At 45.9% G+C, this 26,659-nt stretch overlaps 1 protein-coding gene across 4 annotated transcripts in view; it reads left to right on the forward strand.

The window, feature by feature from the left end:
* SENP7 (SUMO specific peptidase 7) overlaps positions 1-26,659 on the forward strand; it is a 1,147,554-nt gene that overhangs the window by 591,914 nt on the left and 528,981 nt on the right. For all 4 annotated transcript variants that reach the window (XM_086934477.1, XM_086934475.1, XM_086934476.1 and 1 more), the window contains one exon: positions 2,567-2,683. In XM_086934477.1, coding sequence (XP_086790603.1) covers positions 2,567-2,683 — 117 coding nt within the window. The remainder of the gene's footprint in view (positions 1-2,566; positions 2,684-26,659) is intronic.

Below are 26,659 nucleotides of genomic sequence, written 5' to 3' on the forward strand. Positions count from 1 at the left end.
GTGAAAGGGCACATTACTTTTGATAGGTACTTACTTTATATTATATAACAATTTAATGCATTATATAATTTTAATAAAGAGAAATGTTTGCACTGAGTTTGTTATACACTATAAAAATTTAAGTTAAGAGCACGCCAGTGAGCGAACTGTCTCACCCGAGATTCTGTGTATTTTTGTTCTTTGTTGATGTAGAACAAACTTTAAATATACACTGGTGTGTATATCACCGAAACAATTGTCTTTAAACTCACGCGTTGACTGTTAATATTTCAAGATTGTTGTTGTTGTGACGACCAAAATATTTATAAGATGGATGCCACGTTGGTCGTAATAACGTGAGAAGCTCGGAGAACGTGTCTCTAAAGGTTGACGTCACAGGAGTCACAAGATCGAAGACGAATCTGGTTTCACCAACTCCCAGTAGCGTTCTAGAGACGTCATCAAATGGATGGCAGATGGGAAGGAGGAAAGATCGTCTGTGACCAACCGTCATTCAACTGTCTTCCAGGAAGGTGTGTAAACAGGCTAAGATGGAAAGCTTCAGAGTTTCTTGTTTAAATGTGGTGACTAAAACGATCATCACAGCGAAATAAAGTAAGCTGTGCGCTATCCTTTATACAGTAGAAAGCTCGTTGAATTGGTTTTGCAGTTGTCACATTACGATACTCTTCCAGTTCACATTTTGAACACATGTAAAGTGATGTTGCACGTCATGTAAAAGTCAAACATTTCTCCACTAGGTGGCAGCAAGTATCCATTTGTACACGTTTTAAAGCAAAATAAATTACATCACTGATAATTTGCTTTTCTGTTCGGTTACGATGTTTTCGACTGGCTTTTTGTCATTAGAAATCAGGCGCCAGAGTCAGCACATGACGAGCACGGAGGTTAGTTGTGGGAAGTCAAATTCGAGCTTTTGAAATAAAAACTCCATGGTGTCTTTTTTCATAACTTAGTTATTGATTTTCAACTGTCTAAGTTAACGCTCGGACAAAACGTTGGCAGTTCAACAACACTTAAATGTCCATTAATGAGTCACTCGACTGCTAATTCAACAAATAATCGAATTAAGCAGAAATAGCCTGAAGTATTATGACAAGCTATGATTAAATCCTTGTGGTCTCAATGTTAAAATAGTCAGACAAAGTGCGGTCAGCCTAATTGTCACTGGAGGTCGTGTAGAGGCTTGACACAGCACAGGATGAGGCAAGGCTTGTAATTACGAAGTAATTTAGGCTCTAGCTTGTTGAGAAAAAGTTACAGACAAGGATTGACTCACCAGACGCTTGTACAACTGGCAGGCTGTTGTGGGCGACCGATGTCGGGTCACTGGTGGGGTCACGATGCCAGTTGAAGTGCCTTGAATAAATTTCACAAAATTTTGTTCCAGTAGGTTGCTTGTAGTTTGCTTGTAGCGCTTGAAGAGGTGACAAAAGAGGGTTCTTTAAATCTCGTCGCCAAAACAATGTAATAAGGTAGTCCACGCTTGTAGGTAGTTCCCAAGTAGGTTTATTGAGAAGTAGAGATAATTCAATAGTAAGGTCAGTTGGAGACCATTGGGAGACCCCACGGAGACCCCACCAGGAGCTCCTATCCAGGTGCTCAGCCCATCCAAACTGTCACTCTGCAGTCAGAGTACTAACATTCTGACTGCAGCATCTATGAACATTCTAAAGATGGTATAAAGGCATCACATAGGGAATGATAGGATATTACACTGGTATGTAATAAAACCTCTGGTTTCTTGATTATAAAATTGGAGTGACCTTTGCCCTTTGTACTGTGTCTGAATTGAAAATGTTTGGAGTTTTATTTTTAGATTCTTACCTTTTCTCTTGTATCGTTTGGGTTGGATTCACAAAGAAAGTATTACATTTACACCCCCAGGTTTACAGCTGCACCAGGCGCTCTTGGACATGTGTGTGCCTGGCAATGCCATGTGATATTCACATCGGACCATATTTCTGCTGTGCGAAATGCTCCATACTGGAGAACTATGCACAGGGTGAAAGGGATCCCCTGTGCGAATGAAAATAATTAACTCCATGAGTAAAGTAGTTTTCTCCATTGAGAAATCTCTTACCCTACACCCCCACCAAACGTCGGGTGATCCACACCCCTTCACACTCTGGCAATTAATTTATGCCAACCCTTGGTAGGAGTAAAAATTGGAATCTTTCCAGGGTGGAAACAGGTGGGAGACATACGTTGTGGTGGTTCACATACTTCCAAGGTTAACTGTACCTTGGAGCGCCCATATGTCCACCCTTTGTTTGGGATTTATTGATGCGGAGATATCCACAACAAGTAAATGGACTTATACCTTCCAGGAATCCATTTGTGAATGCCTGGCAGGCGCACAACAGGTACATTTGCTCATTGATTTTCGATATGACTGAATTTACCTTCTTGAACAGGACAATATTTGTTTGTGGAGCGTAATCTCATAACCCTTTGTTTTGTGCTGCTTTTTAAAAAAAATGATATTGGTTAATGGCAATGTAGGGCATCATTTTGAATGTTGTGATTAATGCGAATTATACCTGTTTTGTCAATTGTTTTAAAGGTTGATTGTTTATCCTCCTCCACCTACAAAAGGTGGTTTGGGTGTCACCCAAGAAGATTTGGAATGTCTTGAACACGGTGAATTTCTGAATGATGTCATCATAGATTTTTATCTGAAGTAAGTGGTGTGGAAACTTTTAGAATATAAAACATTGTTGGAAATTAACATTGTTGGAAATAAAATATTTAATGTAAAGTTGTAGTGATAGCCTTTATGATTGGTTAACATTTTATGTTGAAGTTGATATTACCTGTTGGTATTTTCATTTTATGCATTTTAAACTTCTTGAAGAAGATGAAGGATATGACTCTTCGCGTAAACACACTTAGCCCTTAGATTGACTAGTTTCAGATCTGCTCATTGCCAGCTCCCTGCTGATAGTGCACTTTACAAAATCGACTTAATATTTTGGCTTTAGATCTAGTTACATTTCTTTTTAGGCCTAGCTTTATAGCTTGCTGCCTGTCCAAACTCATGTCAGATCAAACACCATGTAATAGTACCATTTGAGATGCGTGTTTGTACTATGGGGCCAAATAGGTCTTACTTTTTAATTGACTAAACTTATACATATATTTCTCGACCTTATGCTTTTTTGCTACTTTTGTATTGGCATGATCTTGCAATTACTTGAGAAATGTTGCACTTTGGGAATTTAGTTGTGGAAGTGTTATATGTCAGCCCGATTCCATATACGAGTCTGCCAAATTTGGTCTTATATGTATCATAATAACTTTCTAATGCACTTTCTTTACCTTAATTTATTTAGTTAACTTGTCACTGTTTCTAACTGATCTTAATAATTTATACCTGCCAGTTTATTGACCTTTTTGCTTATTGCAACATATTTTCAAGATGTGTGTCATTGCTTATTGTAAGATTTTTAGGCATCCAGCATTAAATACCTTTATTCACATTAGAAGCGGCTCTTGCTTGCTGTCGCTGAAGTATTTAGTCTGATCTGGCATCCTGACTTCATGCTAGTGTTGATAGCTCCAATACATTTTCTTGAAGTATTGTGCTGGAGATGACCAGCTTAAATTTGACCTAACATTTACACTAGAGACAGTTTCTCCACCAGCTGTGCATCTCACCTAAAGAATACATTTTATTTCAAAATCTGTTTATTGAATTTGATCGCAACATCAAAGTAATAGACATGACCGATATATCCTTTGCAGTATACAGGTCAAGTGTTACAGATTGCTTCCAGGTGAACACAGCTTGTTGACGAAGACTCAACCCCATAAGCACCTGTGCTTCTATGCCCCTTCTTAAGCCATCCGCTCCTAAAATCAGTCCCTCATTTTGACAACCTTGTTGTAGAGGCTCTGAGTTAGTATACGGATGAGTGCTGTCTGAACTGTGCACCCCAACGGAGGCCTAGCGTAAAGATCAGAAGAAAAAGGGAAAACAAAAAAACAAAGCTCCCAAATCAGATAAAGTATTGCAAAACAAGAGAGAGAATGAGAGAAAACATAAAAACCAAAACAGGTTAACCGGTGTATCATGGTGAGTGTATTCCAGAGTGGTGAGCACTGGGGGGCGGCCCAGCGAGCAAGAGCCAGGTATTTGTAATCAAAGCCTTCACTAGTGTCCTCCATAATGTCCTTAAGCCGCTGGAGTGCTAATGCTTGCCAAAGTCTTGTGTGCCACTGTGTTTGCCCTTTAGAAGACAGTTATCTCTTCAATCGATGATACCGCTGATAACCAAAGGGAACTTTCTAACAACACTAGACTTACAGGATGCCTATTTTCATGTGCCAATCCACATGACTAAATCAATTTTACCTTCGATTTTCAGTGTGGAACAGTATTCTAGTTTCAGGCTCTAGCATTTGGTCTTTCATCTTCTCCAAGAAGCTTTACAAAGGTACTAGCTCTTGTAGTTACTGCTGTGCATTTGGAAGCCATTCAGATATTTCTCTACCGTGATAACTGATGGATTTCTACTTCTTCTTTTTTGAAGAAAACACAAGGAGATGATGGACCGAGTGCTGAAACTATTCAGACACTCACCCCAGTCACAGATCTGGGTTGAATCCATCATTGTTCTTTAGCTCACTTCCCCACCCCAGTTCAGACCCAGATATATGCAAATCAGTCTTGACTCGGTGCTTCATGGGAACAGTCTAGCCCGAACTGCCAAGCCAGGTCTTTCCTGGCCCAGAAACAAGCATCTTGGGACCGGATTCGTCGTAACACCCCTCATCTGCCAGGCTAGCTTGAATCCAGTGGCATAGTGAGCAAGGTACCCACGTCTGGCCACACCCTACCAACTTAGTGCGAACAAAGCATACACAAGGAGATGATGGACGGAGTGCTGAAACTGTTCAGACAACAGATCTGGGTTGAGTCCATCATCTTTCTTTAGCTCACTTCGCCACCCCAATGCTCCCCATGCCACTGGAGTGAAGCTATCCAGACTGATGAGGGGTGAAACCCAGAAACCATTCCTAGGATGCTTGTTTCCAGTCCAGGGAGGACTTGGCCTGGCAGTTCGGGCTTGACTGTTCCCATTGGGCGCAGGGTCATGACTGATTTGCATATGGCTGGGTTCAAAATGGAATGGCCTGGGGAGCAAAAAAACTATGGATTTAGGCCCAGATCTCTGTACTGGGTTGAATGTATGACATTTTACTGCATTCTGTCCATCAATTGTTCTTTTCTTTTTGCATTCTTCTTTTTTGAAAGCCACACAAGTGTGACGACTCTCTGCAAACCTTCGGAAGATCTGGGTTCAATATGAGTCCTAAAAAATGCGAACGCCTCTCTGCCTAGCAGAGACTTTTCATAGGAGCAATCTTGAACACTCAAGCCTGTTGTATTCACATTCCAGAAGCGAGAATGGAAGTATTACATACTCATCTTTCAAATCTTCTTTCCATGCAGAGGGCATTAGCCAGAAGTTGGTTGAGGATTCAAGAAGTTATAACTCCGACAACATTGGTTGTGCCATGGGCTCGTCACCATTTGAAACCCCTCATAAATCACTTGTTAGATCTTAGGTAACCAGAGAAACTGGATTTCTGTTGAATACTTCTGCCTTCAGAGTCCTCACCATGTGAACATCCCCAACGTCAGCTTGGACCAGTGAACCTTTCAGCAATAGCTCATCTAGGCAGAGGGTGCCAATGCATGTCGACCGTCTCAACTCCTGATAATGTGACAGGAGATATAATGCGCCCAACTGGCATTTAAATGGCCGTTCCCTTTTTACTGCACTACCAGGAGGACTGTTGCGATGATGACATGGAGTCCGCACCCTCCGCTGATGTGAATGAGCTTCTGCAGAAACAAATCCGGGTTCAGGCTAGCTTCAGAGATGTTCCACAAGATGGGGAATCTGTAGGTAGAGTTATCAATCAGAACAAAAGTTTACTTACCTTTGGTAACATTCGTTCTGGTAGATTCTCTGTCTGTAGATTCCTCACCTACCTTCCACCACCCCATCTCAAAGATAGCTAGCTATTTAAAAAATATTCTTGTCAGTACTTCTCACTTTCTTACTTGTCATAGTGTGTTTTACAAATGTATGTTTTTCTTTTCCTCCTGCCTTGTTGGTGCCGATAAAATGGACGAGAACCTGCAATTTTTATTCCAGTTGTGCACCTTATATCTTCACGTCACCAGGAGTACAGTTGCCAAGGTAGACATGAGCCGGTGCACTCTGCTGGTATGGATAAGCTATTGCAGAAAGGTTTCCGGGTCTAGACCCGCTTCAGGGGATACTGCGGTGAGGGATCCTTAGGTAAAGTGAGTATACACTAGAAACCTTGTTACTGAAGGCAAGTAACTTTTTCTGCCATCAAATGATTACTATGTCTCTAAAAACTGTTAGGAGCCTGCAGTGGCAACTGATGCAAACCATCTTGAGCTAAAGGGTCTTGACCATAGAGGACAGTATGTGGCGGTGGGAAGAAACTCTCCAAGTACTCGAGATGAAATGTCCTTGGTCCCAGGCCAATAGATCATGTTTTGGGTAAACTGGAAAGAGTTGTCAGCAATATGGAACACTCTCAAAAGATCAAAAGGGGCAAAAATGTGTCCAGGACAGGCATTCGAGTGATGAGGAGTTACATTAATTGCCAAGAGTAAACAGAGAGCTAGATAGAGTAGCACACAGTATCTGTAATTAGCAGAAGAGCATGGTTTTCTGAAAACCATACTCATTCACTAATTCAGGGGAGGAAAATGTTTAATGCGAACAGGAGTAGCAACATTCTGTCTTAAGGGTTTTTCAATCTGCAGCACTTTGTGTCCAAGCAGACAGTTTGGCAGTCTGAGGTACGACCTATTTGTCTTTTCATTAGATTCTCACCTGCCTGATTTCTGCAAGGAGATGTGGTGCCCATAAGCATTGGTGGTGGATGTTCTGTTCATCCCTTGACCCCAAGGAATATTGTATGTTTTTCCACCAATTCTCCTACTCCTAAGGATGCAGCAGAAGATACAGGGGAAAGAATGACAGTGGTTCTGGTAGCTCCATTCAGGATGTGTTGTTCATGAATATTACCACTGAGCCAATTGGCAAAAGAATTTTTTTTCATCTTCCCCTGAATTCTCTATCTCTGCAGTATCTGTTATTCACTCTGACCCAGCTAACACATCTCTGCATCACAGCGTGGAAATTGAAAGGCTATGCCTAGAAAGGTTGAGGTGTTTAAAAGAGGTAGCCATGGACATCCAAGCTTCAAGGAAACACTCAATGTTATTTTCCTATGAAAACCATCAGGGACATTTTAGTAAATGCTGTCTGGGTAAGAAGTTAGATCTGGGAACTTTTGATCCCTTTCAGATATTAAACGTATGGTATCCTAAAAGACCTTGCTCCCTACACCTTAGCGGCTCAGTTGGCAGTGATTAGAGCTTACAGGGTGACGATTTGTGTATGAGGTGAGGCAGGTAGGTGTTCAGCCTTGCTGCCATTACTTTGGCGTAGATTTTGCAATCCACGTTTATTAGTGAAATCGGGCGTTAGTTCTGCGGGAACTGTGGGTCCTTCCCCTCTTTGTGGATGACAATGATGTTCGCCTCCGCCATCGAGTTCGTCATGCTACCTCTGTTTGCGCATGTTCTGAAGACTTTGACCATGGTACCCTTTAGCAGGTGCTGAAATTGTTTGTAGAAGGCGGCCGTGTACTCGTCCGGGCCCGGCGCCTTGTTTGGCTTTAGGGAGTCTATTGCCATCCCTACCTCGGCTTCAGTCCTGCTCAAGTGAGTCTCTCTGTTCACACCTACCTGCCTCACCTCATACACAAATCGTAAGTAGGCTACCTGAAGAACAGACCCTCACAAGACAACACTAGACTATTATGCCACCTCATAAACCGCACGGCCAACAGCATGGAAAAGGCAGTAATGATTGCGCTTGACGCAGAAAAGGCCTTCGATAGAGTCTCATGGCCCTTCCTCGACCAATGCATGCGTAAAAAATTCGGACTAGGTGACAAATACCGAGGTATGGTGATGTCACTCTACCATAACCCCTGAGCACGAGTCGTGGTCAATGCGACAACGTCGGCAGTGTTCACCCTAGAGAGGGGGACAAGGCAAAGCTGTCCACTCTCACCAGGGCTGTTCCTACTCGCACTAGAGCCACTCCTCCACATGATTGGGAACAACCCACTGATGACAGGCGTACGCGTCGGAGAGAACGCGTTCAAACTGGCAGCGTACGCCGATGACATCCTAATCACCATAAATGACCCAGAAACCTCAATCGAAGCTCTGATGCAAACAATTGAGGAATATGCGCATGTCTCAGGATACAGACTAAACCGCGATAAATCTGAATGCAAGCCAATGAACTGCCACACAACAAAAACAGTGCTAGGCACGTCCGGACTAGCCTGGCAAACAAAGCCCCTGAAATACCTGGGTCTCCTCTTTGGAAGAGACCTAAGGTCGACCCTGGACCACAACGAGGAGGCAATGCTGAAGAAGATCAGAAGCAAACTAGAGGCCTGGGGCCCGAAATTCATCAGCTGGTGGGGTCGAGTCGAGACGATCAAGATGATGATCACACCAATGCTGAATTACCTGCTAAGTATGCTACCGCTAACCCTAACCATAGACATTCACAAAAAACTAGACAAGGCAATTAACTCATTCCCATGGAGGGAAAAAAAGCCAGATCAGCCTCTCGAAACTCAGACTGAAGAAAGGTCTGGGGGGGCTGAGCATGACTAACTATAAGGCCTTCCAAACAGCATGCCTGGCGAAATGAGGCATACACTGGATCTCCCCTACGCCAGACTACACGCCAGTCTGGATTGATCTGGAAAGGGACATCCTGGGGTGGGCGACCCACTAATGGCACTGACGGCAAGCAAACACCCAGAGGCCAATAATGCAATCATCAAAAATACCAAAGCGGCGCTTCTCAGAGTAGACAGAGATATGGAATTCAGTATTAAAGGGTCGAAATGGGAATCAATCTGGCATAACTCCAGAATAACATACAGGGGTAAAACACTAGCGAGCAAAGAGTGGTATGGGAGGAGCATCACAACACCGGCCCAGCTGGGGCAACAACCCGCTCACATTCGAAGCGCTACAACGCACACACAATCTACCAAAACAGGAGTTCTACGAATTCCTCAAGATCAAGGCGGCAATCACCAAAGCCAACCTCTCTAAACACAAACCCTCCATCATACAGTACACACACAACCTAAACAAGATTGGCCACCAAACCGCACACATATACAAACTCATCACCCCTCGCACCACAACACTGAACAACAAAACCTTGGCATTCTGGGAAGGGAAGCTAGAGAGAACTCTAAGTGACGAAGAGAGGGCCAAGTTCTGGGTCTCAGCCTCCAAAAACAAGGTAACCCCGCAGCTAGCCCAAACAAAGTACTGGCTACTACACAGACTATACTGGATACCAGCCAAACTTGAAGCAGTAGGTGCCAGTGGAACAAACTCATGCTGGAACTGCCACAAGGCAAAGGGTGACCTGTCCCACATCCTATTCAAGTGCCCCAAGGTCATGGTGTTCTGGCGCAAAGTACACGACTTCATTGACACGCTCGTAGGAAGTAACACAAAACTTGGACTACCTGGTCTTGCCACGGCCTTTATGACCACAGAGCTCCAATCCAAGGAAGACCGCGACCTAGTTGACCTCCTGCTAACAGCGGCGGACAAAACAATTCTAGCTAATTGGAAAAAACACTGGCAAAGCCACTTTCAAGCGATGGTTCAACTGGGTAACCTTCCTGAGGGGGGCCGACAATATCACCGCAAATCACCACTCAACGAACCACACCGCCAAAGGGGGAATGTGGGCCGCCCTGGACGCTCACCTGGAGCGATAAAGCCTCACCCCCCCCCCTTTTTTCCCTTTTTTAGGTTTTGACTAGCAAATGCATGCGTACGAAGTACGCATGCGCTAGGAAAAATCTTATGCTCTGTGTGTGGAGTCGGGTAACAGCCCCCTCCTCCCATTGGCTAGCTCCATAAATGGAGGCTAACCATTGGGAGTTGGCTCTGTCCGTCAATCCCGGACCAGATTCGGGGGCGTTCCCGAGATTTTTTGGCTTTTGGCTACGTCAGCCGAAAGCCGGTTCTCGGGAACGCCCCCGAATCTGGTCCGGCATTGAAGGCACCCGGAAGAAGTCCAGGTGAGTGCTTGCTTTTTTTTTTTGCTTTTTACCGCTGCCTCGGCTCCCGTTCCCGCCCCCCTACCGGGTCAGAGTAGAACGTATCCTCTATGCTGAGGAAGAGAGAGAAGTCATGCTGAGGCACGCAGAAGTGTGACAACGGGGGCTGTAGGGGGTTAGACTAAAAGAGAATATTAAATTGGCCCTTTGCTACATGCAAGGGCAAACAAAGTAAATCCGCGCGGGAAGAAGAAATATAAAGGTAGTAGTAAGTAAGTGATGTAGAAAACCAGGAGAAGCAATTAAAACCCCAGGCAGGCGCTGCACCTTCGAGAGCCCGCTCGCGAAGGCCCCATTCTCCTCCCCGTTTGCCCCGGGGGTTACTTGCGCTTCCTGTTTCTAGTTTAACGTTCAGCAAGTGAGCAGTACAGATTACTTGCTATAAATAAAAGATGCTTTTCCGGGAGAAAAGGAGGCGGCGCTCGGGGCTTCGGGGCGCGCAGCACTCACGCATGTTTTAGCGCAAACCTCCGTGCAAGTGGGTCAGTTTCAATGAGTCAGTGCACTCTGATTCCAACGCAGGCATACGTCACAAGATCATACATTTATATACTCGCTATACAGTGCCAACGTGCAAATTGACACCTTATGTCACCAACCTGACCACTCATCATTTTAAAGTACTCTGGCCCGAATAACCGGCATGGGCGTTTACAACACCAGATTAGTAAAAGCAGAGGGATTATTTGCGCAGGATCACATGTTTCTGTGTGGGGTGCAGCGGAAAAAGGGAATTCTAGTATTATCACGGAATTAGCCTATGATGTGCATTTGTAAAGCCCCAATCCTTGTGGCATCTTGACTCTAAATTACAGGTGTTTAAAGTGACCCAGCTCAACGGTACTCCTTTTAGCAACAGTGGAAAGGCTGAGCGGACCCCGGAATTTGAACCCGTGTCAAACACAGGTTTCTGGGGAAGATGCTTTCATTCAGTGAGCAGGCGGAGCCCGCTTGGAGTGAGAGCACCCGAGCCACATCAGTACTATGGGTACAGAGTCGCCTTAAAACACGCGAGCTTTTCATCCGTGTGTTTTCCCTGCAGCGAGTATAAATCCATTCTATCCCAGACCCCGTGACTTTCGCTGGGTGGTCACTACCGGAGTCCAGTCTGAGCATGGGGAAACCAAGTCAAGCCAAGCCTGGTAAATAACGCCCTGACCTGTATACCTGAATCCCGGCTAAGTAACGCCCCTGTCTCTATGCGTGTGATCCTGGGCAAACCCGTTGAGTCTTTGTGTGCCTCATGGGTTCCTCAAGCTTTAAACGTAAGGAGCCCTTGGAAATGAACCGAGTGCCCAACATTCGGCGCTATACAGACCAGAATTATAATGCGGAGCTCTCCGTGTAGTCTGAAGGCATCCATTTCGTGATCTGACTCGACTTGAACGGAAGTTGCCCAGCGTTATAAATAAAAAATAGAGGCGGGGGTGGGGGGAGGACTCCGGGAATCCCACACTGGCGGTCTTTACTGGGCTAGGGGGGGGCTCCCTTAATGGCTGCCTGCAGTGCAGCATACATACTAGAGTCAATGAAACATAACCTAGGATCTGCATTGAAAACTATCCGTCAACTAATTACAATTCTAATTTGAATGAATGAATGAATGAATTGGATTTCTTAAGCGCATGGCTGCCCGAGAGCGTCCCAGCGCTGATACACACAGCTAGCTTCCTAGATCCTCAGACAGCGGACTCATATTCCTCGTGGAAAAAGGAATGTCTTTAAAGATTTCCGAAACCTCTGGAAACAGGGTTCCAGACGGAGAGCAGCAGGAAGATCATTCCAGATCTTGGCTACATTCACAGAGAACCTCCTGCCTCCTGAACGAGCTCTCTTTACTCTGGGAATAGTCAGTAAATTGCTCCCGTCAGAGCGGAGGGGACGAGAGGACTTGTAGGGGCATATAAGGTCCCTAGAGATTGGGGGACCCATTCCCTGGAGAGACTTAAAGGCGATGGAAAGGGCCTTAAATTTAACTCTCTCCCGGATGGGGAGCCAATGGAGAGCTCTAAGAGCAGGCTTGGCCGAAGTTCTTTTTTCAGTGCCTGTCAAAACCCTGGCCGCCGCATTTTGTACTCGCTGGAGGGTGTTGATGGCTGATTCAGGGGCACTGAGCAGCAAGGCGTTACTGTAGTCCAGCCTTGACAGTATAAGCCCTTGAATCAGGAGTTTCCTTGAACTAAAAGGGAGGAGAGGCAGCACCTTTCGGACCGAGCGTAACAAACCATAGCAGATCCCTGCCACTTTCTTCGTATGTACTCTGAACGTCAGGTCGGGCTCTAACCATACTCCCAAGCTCTTAATCTCATTCTTGGGTTGGGGCGCCTCACCCAAACAGGGGGGCCACATGGTTTTGGGAAGGGAGGTGGAGAGGTTGCCTACCATCATAAGTTCCGTTTTGGAACCATTGAGTTTTAGCCGAGATTCTGTCATCCAAGCCATGATACCTGTCAGACAGCACCCGAATCTTTCTGCCGCATTTTCATGATGGGATAGCGAGACGACAAGCTGGGTGTCATCCGCGTAGGTCACTATTTTCACCCCGAAGGGTGAAACCACATCCTCCAGTGGGGCCATATAGATATTAAAAAGCGTAGGGCTCAACGAGGAGCCCTGCGGGACTCCACACTGGAGGGGGATCGGCTCAGACAGGTTGGTGCCATCGCAGACCTGGTAAGAGCGGTCGTTCAGAAAGGAAGTAATCCAGCTTAGAGCCTGGCCAGATATTCCCACCCTAGCAAGGCGTTGAATAAGGATACCGTGATTGACGGTATCAAAAGCCGCGCTGAGGTCTAGGAGGACCACAGCTGCGGAACCTCCTCCGTCAAGAATGCGTCTGGCTTCCTCCACTACTGCAATCAGGGCAGAGTCAGTACCCTGCCCGGGGCGAAAGCCTGTTTGCGAGTGCTTGAGCAGGTTGTGACCTTCTAGGAATGTGGACAGCTGGCGGTTGACAACCTTTTCTGCAATTTTGCCCAGGCCAGGCAATAAAGAAATTGGGCGGAAATTTGCCAGGTCGTCAGGGTCAAGTCCCGGCTTTTTAGGGAGAGCCTTAACCATCGCCTTCTTCCAGCTAGGGGGAACTTCCCCACCGCCGAAGGAGGCGTTCAGGAGGTCCGTAGCCCGTGAGGAGATGGTCTGTGCGATCCTCTTAAGAATATGGATGGGCATAGGGTCAGAGGGGGAACCACTTTTAAGATTAGCTAATTCTTTACGGAAGTCTTCCTCAGTTATGGGAGTAATAACTTCCCACAAAGGGCTCACACCACTCACGACCAGCGAGGAAGACTCTGAGGGAGGAGTACTAAGAGGAATACTTTGTAAAATTTTCCTGACCTTATCATCAAAGAAATGTGCAAGCTCGTTGCATCGAGCTTTACTCGTAGCTTGTGGCAGTGAAGGGGAGGGAGTGTTCAGGAGTTCCTTAACTATAATAAATGTTTCTTTTGAGGAGCTGGAAGCAGTCCTAATTCTCTCTTCATAGAAGGTTGCTTTCGTATGGTTACAGGCTAACTTATATGCCCTCATGGCTTCCTGATAGGTAGTTTTACTATTAGTAGACCAGTCTTTCCGCCAAGCGCGTTCCAGACGTTTGCAGACTTTTCTAAGATTGCGCAGTTCAGTTGTGTACCAGGGGTTTTTAAACCCATTACTTTTCTTGGTACTACACTTCTTAGGAAGCACCAAATCCAGTGCTTTTAGTAACCAATTATGGAAACTGCGGTCTGCTTCAAGGGGGTTCAAGATCGGGACGGGAATAGATTTTTCAAGGGCAGTGGTTAGATCGTCAAAGGACAGTTTAGGCCAAGGTCTATGAGAAGATCGACTAGAGCCTTTACATTCAGATCTAGAATCCGTCATAATTGTCAAATTAAAAGGAATAAGAAAGTGGTCTGACCAGGGGAGGGGACATGGCGGTGAGGCCTTCAGGAGTGAAACATTGGAAAATAAAGGGTCCAATAAATGACCCTTCAAATGCGTGGGTTCATTATTATGCAGGATCAGATTACATGCTTCAAGGTCAGCCAGCAAATCAGCAGCCACCTTATCTCCCTGGTCCTCCAAGTGGAGATTCAAATCTCCTAAAAGAAGGAAGTTGGGGGCTGAGGCTGCCTGTGTGATTGCTGTCTCCATCAGGGAACCAATGAACTGCTTGACCCCACCTGGAGGTCGATAGATCAGCAGCCCTGACAGCGAATAATTAGGGGAGAGTTGGATGGAAAAACTAATGCTCTCTGCATCAGAGATCTTGCCATTTTCCATCCTGCAGGCTAGTGTCTCCTTATGAATTATAGCTAGTCCTCCACCTATGCCACGAGGCCTATGCAGGCACTGTATCGCATAGCCCTTGGGCATCGAATTCACTATATCGAACGCCGAGCTGTCAGAGAGCCATGTCTCTGTAAGAAACAGCACATCAATTTTATGGTCCTGGATCATTAGATTGACTTCATCCGAATGCTTGACCAAAGATCGGCAGTTCAATAGGGCAAAGGACAGGGAAGAGGTTATAAGCTCTCCCTTTTTGGCACCATTACCATGCTTGGGGCAGAGAGCACACCGTTTGTATGGTGCCTCAGATATAACTGTGTACCGGCAGTGTTGATTGGTGACAGGACGAAGTGACAGCAACTCGTCCCTAGAGTAGGATGAAGGAAGCAAAGTACCTGTAGCAAATATGGTACAATCGGGCAGAGGTTTAGGCCCTAGGTCCGTACTGTCCCGGACGGGCCCAGACGGGCTTGCCTCTGGCGCGCCTCCGGCGCGCCATCGGCGCGCCCGCTGCGCCCGCCCGCTGCGCGGACGGGAATTGGCTGCCATAAATGAAGTGCCGGTTCGAGATTAGCCCGAGCACTAGAGCGCTGAGCCTCCAACTACCCCCAAGATGGCGCCTAAAAAGCTTGCACCCGGGAGGACAGCGTGAGTCGACCGGGGCCCTAAATCGGCCCTTAGAATGCTAGCCGGCCCTGAACTCTAAAATGTGGAAGTCCTGGAATAATAGCGGTGCAAAAGTAAGCCTAACACTTTTTACAATAATTCTAATTTGCGCGCCTCTCGCATCGCCCTCTCTTACTGTGCTAGGCGCTATGCCCCGAGATACGATGAAAGCACCCTCAACATGACATCCAAAACAGTGCCCACTAAAGCAGGAACCAAATATAATACTTTGCCAACCGGGCATTCCTGCCCAGTGTAGGTGCTGCACGTGAGAAAAATGCGATTCAGCAATCAGCACCTCATAACGGGCTACGAGGGACTAGATAAATACAAAACTACTATACAGTGCGTCCAGTGCAGTACCGCGGTCAAAGAGCACCGAACGGAGTGTTGTTGCAGTTTATTTATAGCGCAGATCTGACGCGAACCCTGTCATTGGAGCGCTTTACATGAGCACCGGTTACATTACACACGGACACGTTCAGTTTTTTTCTAGGCACGTCGAGATTAAGTTATTTGTCCAGAATCGGGGATGTTAAACTGATGATGACTAGAACCCGGTTCACCAGTTCCAAAATCGGCCATTATATTACGCACATCCTCCCCCAAACCCACTGTTAGTCCTGCTCAGGAGAGCACACGCCTCTCTATATTAGCCCCCATGAACTTGTACTCAGCACTTAGTTGTGGCGTGCAGTCTCGCAGCGTTTGTGAAAAGATGGAGCTGAGAACACGGACATTGAGTCATTTGCCCAGGATCACACGTTTTTACCAAGTGTAGAAAGTCAGGATTAGAACTCTGGCTCAATGTCTGCCTGTAATATCAAGGAGCCGTTCTGAGGGCATACATGGTCGTGTTCATCGTCTCATTTGAATTAGACAATCACAGTTAATATGCGGAGATTAATCATATTAACGATTTAAACATTCGGAGCTTAAGGGATTCGACACAAATAAATCGCGTCGTTTAAGCCCAAGTGCGGAGCTGAGATTGGAGCAGACCTGAAGCGGGCAGCTTTCGCTCTTAGACTTAGAGTCTTCCTTCAGCTCTTGCTATTTGATTCTCCCCTCTCCACCTTTCTCTTGCTTCCTTTCTCGACCACTCTCCAATCTCTCTCCCTCTTTTTTCCTCGCCCTCTTTTTCTCCCTGTCTATTACCCCTTTTCTCCCCCTTTATTCTATTATTACTCCCATATTCTTCTATTCCTTTTACTCAAATCCTCTCCTTTCATCTCTCCCATTCCCCCTCTGCTTGCCTTCTCAGTGGCCCTATTTTAACTCGTTCTCCTCAGTCCCCTCTTTTTTCTGTTGCTCTCTCCTTTTGTTCTCACTCCACAGTTTTCCATTTTCATCTCCCGCTTCATGCACCATGTTTTACTCTGTTGGTCCTCCTTTCTCTTTCTCTTCCTCTCCCACTTTTCCTCCCTTTCTCCAGTCCCTGTTCTAGCCCATGTTTAATCTGGCACTCCCTTTCTGTTTGTCCCATTCTCGCTCTCATTTTGTAATGTTCCTCTCTTTATTTCGCCTAGTTGCTCTCTCACCTTTACAGTGACTCTCCCTTTCACTAACTTCTTATCTGTTACACCATTTACCACGATTCTCCCATCTCTTTTTATTCTTTACATGATATCTCTAATTGTAGTCTGGCTTTCCTTTCTGCTGCTTCCCCCTTCCTTTTTTCTAGTTTGTAGGAGAGTAGGGTCTGCAATCCTATGATCACCCAGATTTTTTGCTTTTGTTTCACTGGTTTACGACTTTCTCTGGCTGTGGGCCTGCCAATCAGACCCACAGCCTGGCTGTTCTCTTTCTAAATTACAACATGTACCCTAGGTGCATTTACCAATTGGTACTGGGCCACCTTATCAGACCCTGTAACTCAGGGCATAGGTGTACCCAGGGCTGCCAGGGGCTGCAGCATGTATTATGCCACCCCTGGCTGGCCTCCTGAATTTGACACAACTGGCTGCATGACAGCTGGGGCAAAGTCGTGTAACCACGCTTTGCTGTAGGTGTAATATACCTATACCTAACCCTAAAATGGACACACAGATTCCTATCAGTCACTCCTATGGCAGGCCTTGACAATCCTGAAGGCAGAGTGCTTGGAATCGCGTGAGATGGTGCTCTGGCATGAGCTGAGCCTGTCTGCAGCTTGCGGAACCAAGTCCTAATAGCTGTTCCATGATATCGCATACCATATACTCTTAAGTGCATTATAATCCTCGCGGTTAAATGCTAACTTTGGTATTGCTTTATCAAAACATGTTGAGTAAGGTGTCATACGAATTGGAATACTAACCCCTCGCCAATTCTGGCGACGGGGTTAGCATTCCACCCTTCTAGAGGGACACGACATGTATGTAACTGTGAACCCCGGTTAAAGTTAACTGAAGCCTCAGCTCCACAAAATGGATGCTGCCACCACAGACACGAGTCTGACCTCCTGCTGCTGGGAGTCCTTCCAGCGGGGGAGGCCTGGACAAAGGGTTTCCTGTCCGGGGCGGTGCTAGCACCGTCCCAGACATGGTTTTGTGTATCCTGGGTAGGCAGGGCTTTTCAGGAAGGTGACTGCTGAGTGGCACCCCGGTGCTCACTACGCATAGGCCGGTCTGAACCAGTTCCAGGGGCACACCAGCCCCTGGCCTGGGGAAGTCCGGCATGGCTGAGGGGTGTAACCACCCCCCACCTAGTCCCACCCATAGGCAGGACCTAGTCACCGGGTCAGCCCCCCTTTTTAGTATAAAGATGAGAGCGAGCCCCCTGTTCAAATTAGATCATCTTTGGAATCAAGACACGACTTTCTTCGAAAGGACTTCACGATTTCTTCATCAAGATTCTCCCTTGTGGCTAAGGAGTAGTCACCCTGCATCCGCAGGCACCATCCTAAAGAACACTGCGGTCTGCTGCAAGTCCTTCATCACGAATCCGACGACCCAGCTCGACGAGACCCGGCTTCCCTGGCACCTCTGACCTCTACTCACCTCTACAGCCAAGCTGAGAACCGTGAGTGCGACGAGACCTCGAGGGACCGACGATCGCCAAGACTGCACGACATCTTTACTGCAAGCCCACCGTGTCCTCCACGGGTGAGTGCTTTGGGGTCCGAGAAGCCCCGACCCTGCGCAGCTCCAGCACCCAAGATCAGCCTCCCTGCATCTCCACGATCTGCGTGGGGCCCTTCTGCTGTTTGCTGTGCACCGCGTTGTTTGGCTACTAGCCGGCTGGCTTGTGGCCTTCTGAACGACGCCCGACGACATCACTGCTGCTGGTCTGGTTGCTCCAGACTGGCCCTTGCTTCCTTCCCGAAGAGAGGCACCCCGGACCCTCCTGGTCCACTCCAGACGCCATTTTAGGTCCACCGCGTGGGCTTGAATTTGCCAAGGCTTTGTTGCCCAATCCTGGGTCCAGCGACGCCGACAGCTTCTATCTTCGTGGGACAGCTCGATCCTCCTTCCTGGTCGCCGACAACGCCTCCTGGTCCGTGAGATCTCCGAGCCCAGCGTCACCCACACGCCTTGACGAGGTGGCTACCATCCGGTGCCCTCCTGGTGCCCACTGACTACTGGCTAGTAGTCTCGAACTTGGTCCCCTCTGCTTTCAGGTGTCATCTTCCATCGATCCAGGCTTGGATCCACCGAACTTTCTTCACTGGTCGCCTGCCAGCAACTTCTTTCTTCCAGGCTCCTGGTCCGTCAACGAGGATTCCCGACGTCCTTTGAGTCCTATGCAGCTGCAGCCCCTGGGCTAGGTAACTTCGGCATTTCGGTGCCCCAGCATAGCCTCAGTATCCAAGGGTCAGAATCTACTTTCGTTTTCTCCCTACCAGGTCGGGTTCGCCCGAGAACACTAACTTTGCAAATTCTAGCTACCATAGACTTTGTCCCGCATCTCGCGTGAGAGTGCACACACTGCACCCGAGTCCCCTGGGTCTCCTAGAAGTAATCTAACGATTCTGTAGTCAAGTCCTAGCGATTCCAAAGCCTATTAGTACTGTACTTACCTGCTAGTAATTTCGCATTCCACTTTTCAAGTATATGGTTTTCCGTGCCCCTCGGGCATTTGTATATACTGTGCTAACTTAAGTATTTTTGTAAGAGTCTTGGTTTGTGCTTAGTACCCTGTCCTCATAAAGAGTACAGGGCTGTTGTGATCTTTAATAAATAACTGTTTATTTTCATAACACTTGTGTGGTGTCCTTTCACTTGGTGTTCAAGGGGTATATGTGGTATAACAGCTGGCTTAACACGCCCTCTCGAGTCTTTAGCCTTAGACTGCTCGTATCCACGCTACTAGGATAGCTGGTCTATAAGGTTGACTTACAACCAATCATCAATAAGGGTTGCTGGACTGATACATAGTGTTCACTAGAATAGTGAGCACTGCATATCAGGCCACCTTCTCACATAGTTTACTTCCTCTGTTTAAGTGTACCTAATATCTACCTTTACCTTCCTCTTTCCTCCTTTATGCCGGTTCCCCCTAATTTTGAAAAGTCATCTTTCATCACCCTGTTTCACCTTCGTTCTCTTCACCTCTCTCTTTCTCTTATTTCTTAAAGTCTTTTGTCTCTTTCCAAATCCCCCTCTCTTCCTCATGGCCCTGTTCTCCCTTTGTTTCGTTCTTTCCTGTCTCACCCTGAGCAATGGACTTCCATTTCACAGACTCCCCCCACCCCCCCACCTCTATTTACTCTTTATCCCGTCCTTCTCTCTTTTTAGGTTTTGCCTAGCAAATGCATGCGTACGAAGTACGCATGCGCTAGGAAAAATCTTATGATCTGTGTGTGGAGTCGGGTAACAGCCCCCTCCTCCCATTGGCTAGCTCCATAAATGGAGGCTAACCATTGGGAGTTGGCTCTGTCCCTCAATCCTGGACCAGATTCGAGGGCGTTCCCGAGATTTTTTGGCTTTTGGCTACGTCAGCCGAAATCCGGTTCTCGGGAACGCCCCCGAATCTGGTCCGGCATTGAAGGCACCCGGAAGAAGTCCAGGTGAGTGCTTGCTTTTTTTTTTTTGCTTTTTACCGCTGCCTCGGCTCCCGTTCCCGCCCCCCTACCGCTGCCTCGCTCTGTGTCTCCCCGGCCTCGTTCCCGCTCCCCTACCGCTGCCTCGGCTCCCGTTCCAGCCCCCCTACCGCTGCCTCGCTCTCTGTGTCTCCCCGGCCCCGTTCCCGCCCCCCTACCGCTGCCTCGGCTCCCGTTCCCGCCCCCCTACCGCGAGAGGCTCGATATTTTAGTGGCAATCAGGGAGGCTGGCATCCAACTGATGGACCTCAAGAGATTGGCAGGACAGAATTCCCACTAAATGTACTGAAGCAATCAGAGGGACTTCCGGCTAAGAAGACTCACGCAAAGGGGCAGGCTTCCAGGTTACGGGCAGAAAGGCCTGCACCTCATGAGGTGCTGGAAGGGGTGCATTACAGATGGACAACCGAAGGGCTGCAGGGTGAGGTGTAAGGGCAGGTGAACTAGATGCTGGGTAAGGCATTGCAGAATGGGGTGCACAGAGGAGGAGGTAAGGGGATTGTAATGGTGTACAGTGCATTCCGAATGACCGGTTGATGTGGTTGACACAGGCTGGTCATTTAATGGAGCGTTGAGAGATACAGAATGGCCGGTTAGTGGTGTGCTGTGGATGCAGCGTGGCTATTTAATGAGGAGTGGCAATCCAGAATGGCTGAGTAATGGGATTCCAAAAGACCAGGATAACCTACTCCTAGAATACCCATCAGCCCCTTTGTAACTGTCTGATGCGTGTGTATACAGGAGCAAACACATACTTTTAAAGCGCCTTACGAGATTGGTGTGCTTATATTTTACCGAAAATTGACATTACTGAATATTTATAATTATAATTTCACACCAGAGCCGGAGCGTCTCGTCTGAACCCAAAAACATGGCTTTTAATACAGCACCGTATGGAGGTCGGGAGTGTAACATTATAAAAAAATAGGTAAATTATAAAATAATCGACATAAGCCGAGGGTTGGACCACAACACGATGCCTTTGTTTACTAGAGACCAGAAAACATGGCTCCACATAGCGCCTTATGGAGGTTGGTGCATTTATTTGACTGAATATTGAAATTCTAATTTCATAAACTGCGACGTGCGCACTTATTGGGATGTGTTTGTTTAAATATAACCAGTATTTTCTAAACTCATCTATACGTTGTTGACTTTAGTAACGAAGAAGATTCAGAGTGCAGATTCAGACTGCAGAGGCAGATTCAGACTGCAGAGGCAGATTCAGACTGCAGATTCAGAGTGCAGATTCAGAGTGCAGAGTGCAGTTTCAGAGTGCAGAGTGCAGATTCAGAGTGCAGAGTGCAGATTCAGAGTGCAGATTGTGTGGGTGACTCTGTGTGTGTGGGTGGCTTTGCGTGTGTGGCTCTGTGTGGGTGTAAAATGCAATAGGTCATGCATTTGCGAGCGATTACGCTATTGGCATTGTAAATGACAAGGCCATTTATTTAACGATTACGCTATTGGCAATGTAAATGACAATGCCATTTATTTATGATTTTTAAAAAAAACACCCCAAAAAAAATGTCATGAGCAATGCCAATAGCTCTACCTTTAATATTGCCGAGACCATTGCATTGTAAATGCTTGTTTACACTGTCACCCTGCTTCGGAGACACACATTTCTCAGTCAGTCCCTTCAACGCTCAGTTGGAAGTTGCCAAAACCCATTTTTGAACTTTAGACACGCAAATATCGGGTTGTATATTATTAGATATGTTGAGTAGCCCATCGAGTCTGTTTGTGTTTTTCCTTTTGCTTTTCATGTTAAAAATGCGAACTCGAGCACCGGAAAACCCAGAAAAAACGTGAGCAGGCGGACTACTCGCTTGTAAAAAGCTTTCTGAACTTCCTAGTCAACTGCTATTAAATGCGTAAAGTGTATACATGTTGTATTTGGTCGTTTTTAGGGTGTGCAGGCAAAAATGGGGGTAAAATTGGGGTCTGCAGTGCTACACGGTCAGCTCTCCTAGATATCAAGTGTGTATGTTACTGTTTTAAACACATTTTTGGTCTGGCAATAATTGTCAGTATGGAACTAATTAAGTTCTATCAAGCCCTGTGTGTGTTGAGGAGGGCCCCTCAGTGTTAGACATGCTTTTACGGAGGTTTAGGGACCTTGTTGCTTCACTGCTGATTGGGCTCTGAGACGGCCATCCTGCCTAGTTGCCTGTTGTGAATGGGTATAAACAATAAACGTCCGATTATGGTGCCGGTTGGACCTATCCCCCCTCAAGAACACAAAGAACCTACTGACATATTCTACCTGAAATAGACCATCTAATTTGGAAAGACCACCCTGTGTCCTTCCTGATTTTATTTTCACCTAGTCACTACTAATCTCAAACTTATACTCCTTTCTCTATATGCTCACATTTGTCCCCTTGCCTCCTACACCATTTCAACCTTTCAGCCATGCAGGGACCAATTTAGTACCAGGTAAGCATCACACATCTATTGAAATGGGGGTCGCAGTGTGTAGGGCTTGCAGTGTGTGGGGGGGGGGTCGCAGTGTGTGGGGGGGCTCTGTGTGGGTGTGTGTGGAGGGCTCTGTGTGGGTGTGTGTGGGGGGGCTTTGTGTGGCTGTGTGTGTGGGGGGCTCTGTGTGGGTGTGTGTGTGGGGGGCTCTGTGTGTGTTGGGGGGCTCTGTGTGTGTGTGGGGGGGCTCTCTGTGGGTGTTTGTGTGTGTTATTTGCGAGAGATAAAGCTAGTTGCATTGTAAATGACAATGCCATTTATTTATGTTTTGAAAAAAACACATAAATAAAAATAATGTCAAGAGCAATGCCCATAGCTCTAACTTTAACAAAGGCAAAACCATTGCATTGTAAATGCTTGTCTCTCTTTCCCTCTTCTCTTTCCACCGCAGCCGTGAATTTTGATATACTGCATTGTATTATACTTGTAAAATTTATTTTCAATAAAATACTTCGAAATAAAAATAAAAAAAGATCTTACAGGGTGACTAGTTGCGATGTATCAAAGGTAATTCCTTCGTTATTAAGACGCTTAAAAGTTAAGTCTTAAAAATGGTGTTCCATACTCTAGTGCCACTTGGGATTTTTTGGTAGTACCTCGAGATCTTCAGAAGAAACTGTTTAAGAAGATAGGTTTTCTGATTGATATCACCTCAGCTAGGAGTTTAGGTGAGCTGGCATCTTTAGTAATTTCATACCCATATCTTTGTTTTTTCAGACAGAGCAGTGTTACAAAATTGCTTTGTTGTTATACTCAGAAAAAAACTAAGTGTTTTCGATTATACTCACTGTTGGTATCCTATGGTTCTGCCAACTACAAGTGTAAGCATTTGTCTACTGGTTAAGTGGGTAGCACAGGCCTTATCCTAATCATATAGGTTGGTTTTAATAACTGTTAGAAGGAATTTACAGGGTTGCTCTATGAATAAATTTTCCTCCTGGGCCCGGCTTGTGGCGTTTCCCTGCATGAGATTTGTAGGGCAGCCACTTCGTCTACACCACATACTTTTATAAATGATTATGGATCATCATTGAAGATTACAGCTGGATAATTCTCTTTAACATTTTGGTGCTGCAATTCTTAAGATGGTAACTGATACTGGTATGATCCTAATTATCAGTGTTTTTATGAGCTTCTGTAGATCCTCAAGCAGTAAGGCCTGGGATGAGGAAGACTAATTCAGAAGCAATGAGTATATTACTTACCAGTAATCTTCGTTACCCTGAATAGTATTCCTCGTCCTAGCCCTTTACTCGGCTTCTCATTGTTTGGCACCTCCAGCTATCTAGGTCAACTTGTTACTGCAGGCCGTTATGCGAAGGAGGAGGGTACTTGTATGTCGATGTTATGATGTAAAATGAAATAAGACTATGCTTTGCATAGTCTATCTCTTTTAGAGCATTGGTAAAACTGTCTCATGGGCGAGAACGATGAGGGCTAGGACTCAAACTAATGAAGATTACCTGTAAGTAATATGGTCACTCAGTGGTATTCGTTGTAAAAGTGGAAAGGTTTTACCATAGCAGGCATAGTCCATAAAAGTGTTCATCTTCACTTCTTTTCATGTTGTCATAGTTAAAATAAATCCCCCAAAAATCTGTAGATTTAAATTGCACTCAACTCCCCAGTGGTATAAACTTGTATACTGTACTGGGAATAGCCAGCCTTTTTTAGACCGAGGTTGGGGCAGAGGGCGAAGAAGAGGAAATCAACAACAGAAAAATGTACACTGGGAGGAACCCCAACAGAACAAGGTGGAAACCCGCTGCTACACCAAGAGAAGAATTTGATTGTGAATCTCTCTCCTAGAACTCTGTCTGATATAGAAACCAGAGCCCTATAAAAAGGTCTAGGATATGTGCCTACCCTGAGGAAAGATACGTTTTTGAAACATTGTGAACTACAGCAGTTATTTCGCATAGTACGCCTCAAGGGCTTCTTCAATGATGTGCCGACTCCAGAAAGGAGTGATTCAGGCTTACATAATCCATCCACATTTACCGCCAACCCCCAACAGTAGTATGGTGCCTAATGAGGTACTGACATTTGAACAGGTGGTACTCAAAGATCTGGAAAAATAGACCAGTGCCAAACACTTCTGCAACATCTCAAAAGGAGAAATGTCAGCTGTAAGCTCTTTAGCTAATGATACATTGATTACCATAAAACAAACTGATAAAGGGGGAGCTACAGTCATTATGGCTACCTTGGATTATGACATAGAGTGCCAATGACAACTGAATGACAGACAACATTATACACCTATTGTCAATAGCCCCAACCTAAGATTAAAACAATAACAGCTTTAGTCCACTCAGCTGAAAGCCAAGGATGGTTTAGTAAAAAATAATCAGAATTTTTGATCAAGAAAGACCCTAAGGTACCGTATTTTTATATGCTACCAAAAATACATAAGGGCGTAACACCAGTCCCTGGTCGACCTATAGTATCAGGTATTGATTCTATACTTGAACCATTGTCAAAATGTTGCGATCGTTTTTTGCAGCCACTTGTCAAACAAACGCCATCCTACATACAGGACACAGCCACGTCTAATGACAGAATTGCAACATTCAAACAATGTCGATATATTAGTCACCTTTGATGTAGAGGCGCTCTACACTAATATTCCACAGAGAGCCACCCTAGGTGTGAAAGAGGACATCTTCAGCAGAGTAGAATGGGGCTCACCGACATCTACCAGTTTTGTGTTGGAGTGTGCTACATTAGCACTTAACGAAACCTTTTTATAAGGGTAAACTATACCATCAGACCCAAGGTACTTCCATGGGGATGGGGAGTACTTTCCCCTTGTGTGTGGCCTGTTAGTATATGGCAGCCTTTGAGGGAGACCTTATTTTCAGTGACAGTAACCCCTACCTCTCCAATGTGCGGCTTTGGAAAAGATTCACAGACGACATTATGATCTTCTGGAGAGCGGATATATGCACATGCAATGAGTTCTGCACTTGGATCAACTCATTAAATCCACATTTGAGGTTTACCAGCTCGATTTCAGAAAGCCAGATATAATTTCTGGATCTTACCATCAAATTAGATACGGGCAACTTGAGCACTACAATTTACAGGAAGCCAACAGACCGTAATAGTTTGCTATTATTCAGCACCCACCATCCACACGCCTTAAAATCGCCCCTTTGGGCAATTTTTAAGGTTGCGTAGAAATTGTAGTGAGCTTGCGGGGTACAAAAAAGAAGCTGAAGTATTAGCAAACAATCTGATCAGACGTGAATATCCCGCACGGAATGTTGCACTGTCAAAAAAGAGAGATAGGAATAATAACTGGGAGGCTCTCTTGGAACACAGAGAAAAGGTTCAATCTGACATCTTGACATGTGTAATCACATACACACCAGACTCTATCAAGATCAAAAAAGTGGTTAGCAAACACTGGGGTATGTTGAACACTGGCTCCATCGCCTTAGAACCTCCCTGGTTTGCATTCAAACGCTCCAGAAACCTTAATGATATGCTAATCCATACCAGGCCCAAGGTCCGTATTGAGGGGACCCAACAACAACTGTGGGATCTCCCTTCGGTCCAGGACCACTACCCTTGCGGGACTTGTATTGTCAGTGCTTTCACCGAAGTACAAAAATACATCAACCTTACTGAAACCTTCACATGGGAGCTGCGTTCACAGACAAATTGTAGCACACCAAACTGCATCTACATGATAACCTGCCCCTGCCATCTAAGATATGTAGGGATGACTACCCGCCCAGTAAAAGTGCGAACCACTGAACATCGTAGTCATTTTCTTTGTCAGAAAATAAACCCAAAAATGTGAAATCATTTTCTCCAACGCAAACACTCACCAGATTCACTAAGATGGGTTGTCCTTGAGGCCTTTACAAAAATAACAAAAGAGGCGCTCCTCTTAAAAAAACAGAGAAGGTTTCACCGGTTTGCAATCCAAACTCGAGGGCTCAACGAGGAAATCCCTTGGAGTGTATTAAG

This window comes from Lissotriton vulgaris, chromosome 8 (genome assembly GCF_964263255.1).
Source record: "Lissotriton vulgaris chromosome 8, aLisVul1.2, whole genome shotgun sequence".
NCBI lineage: Eukaryota > Metazoa > Chordata > Amphibia > Caudata > Salamandridae > Lissotriton > Lissotriton vulgaris.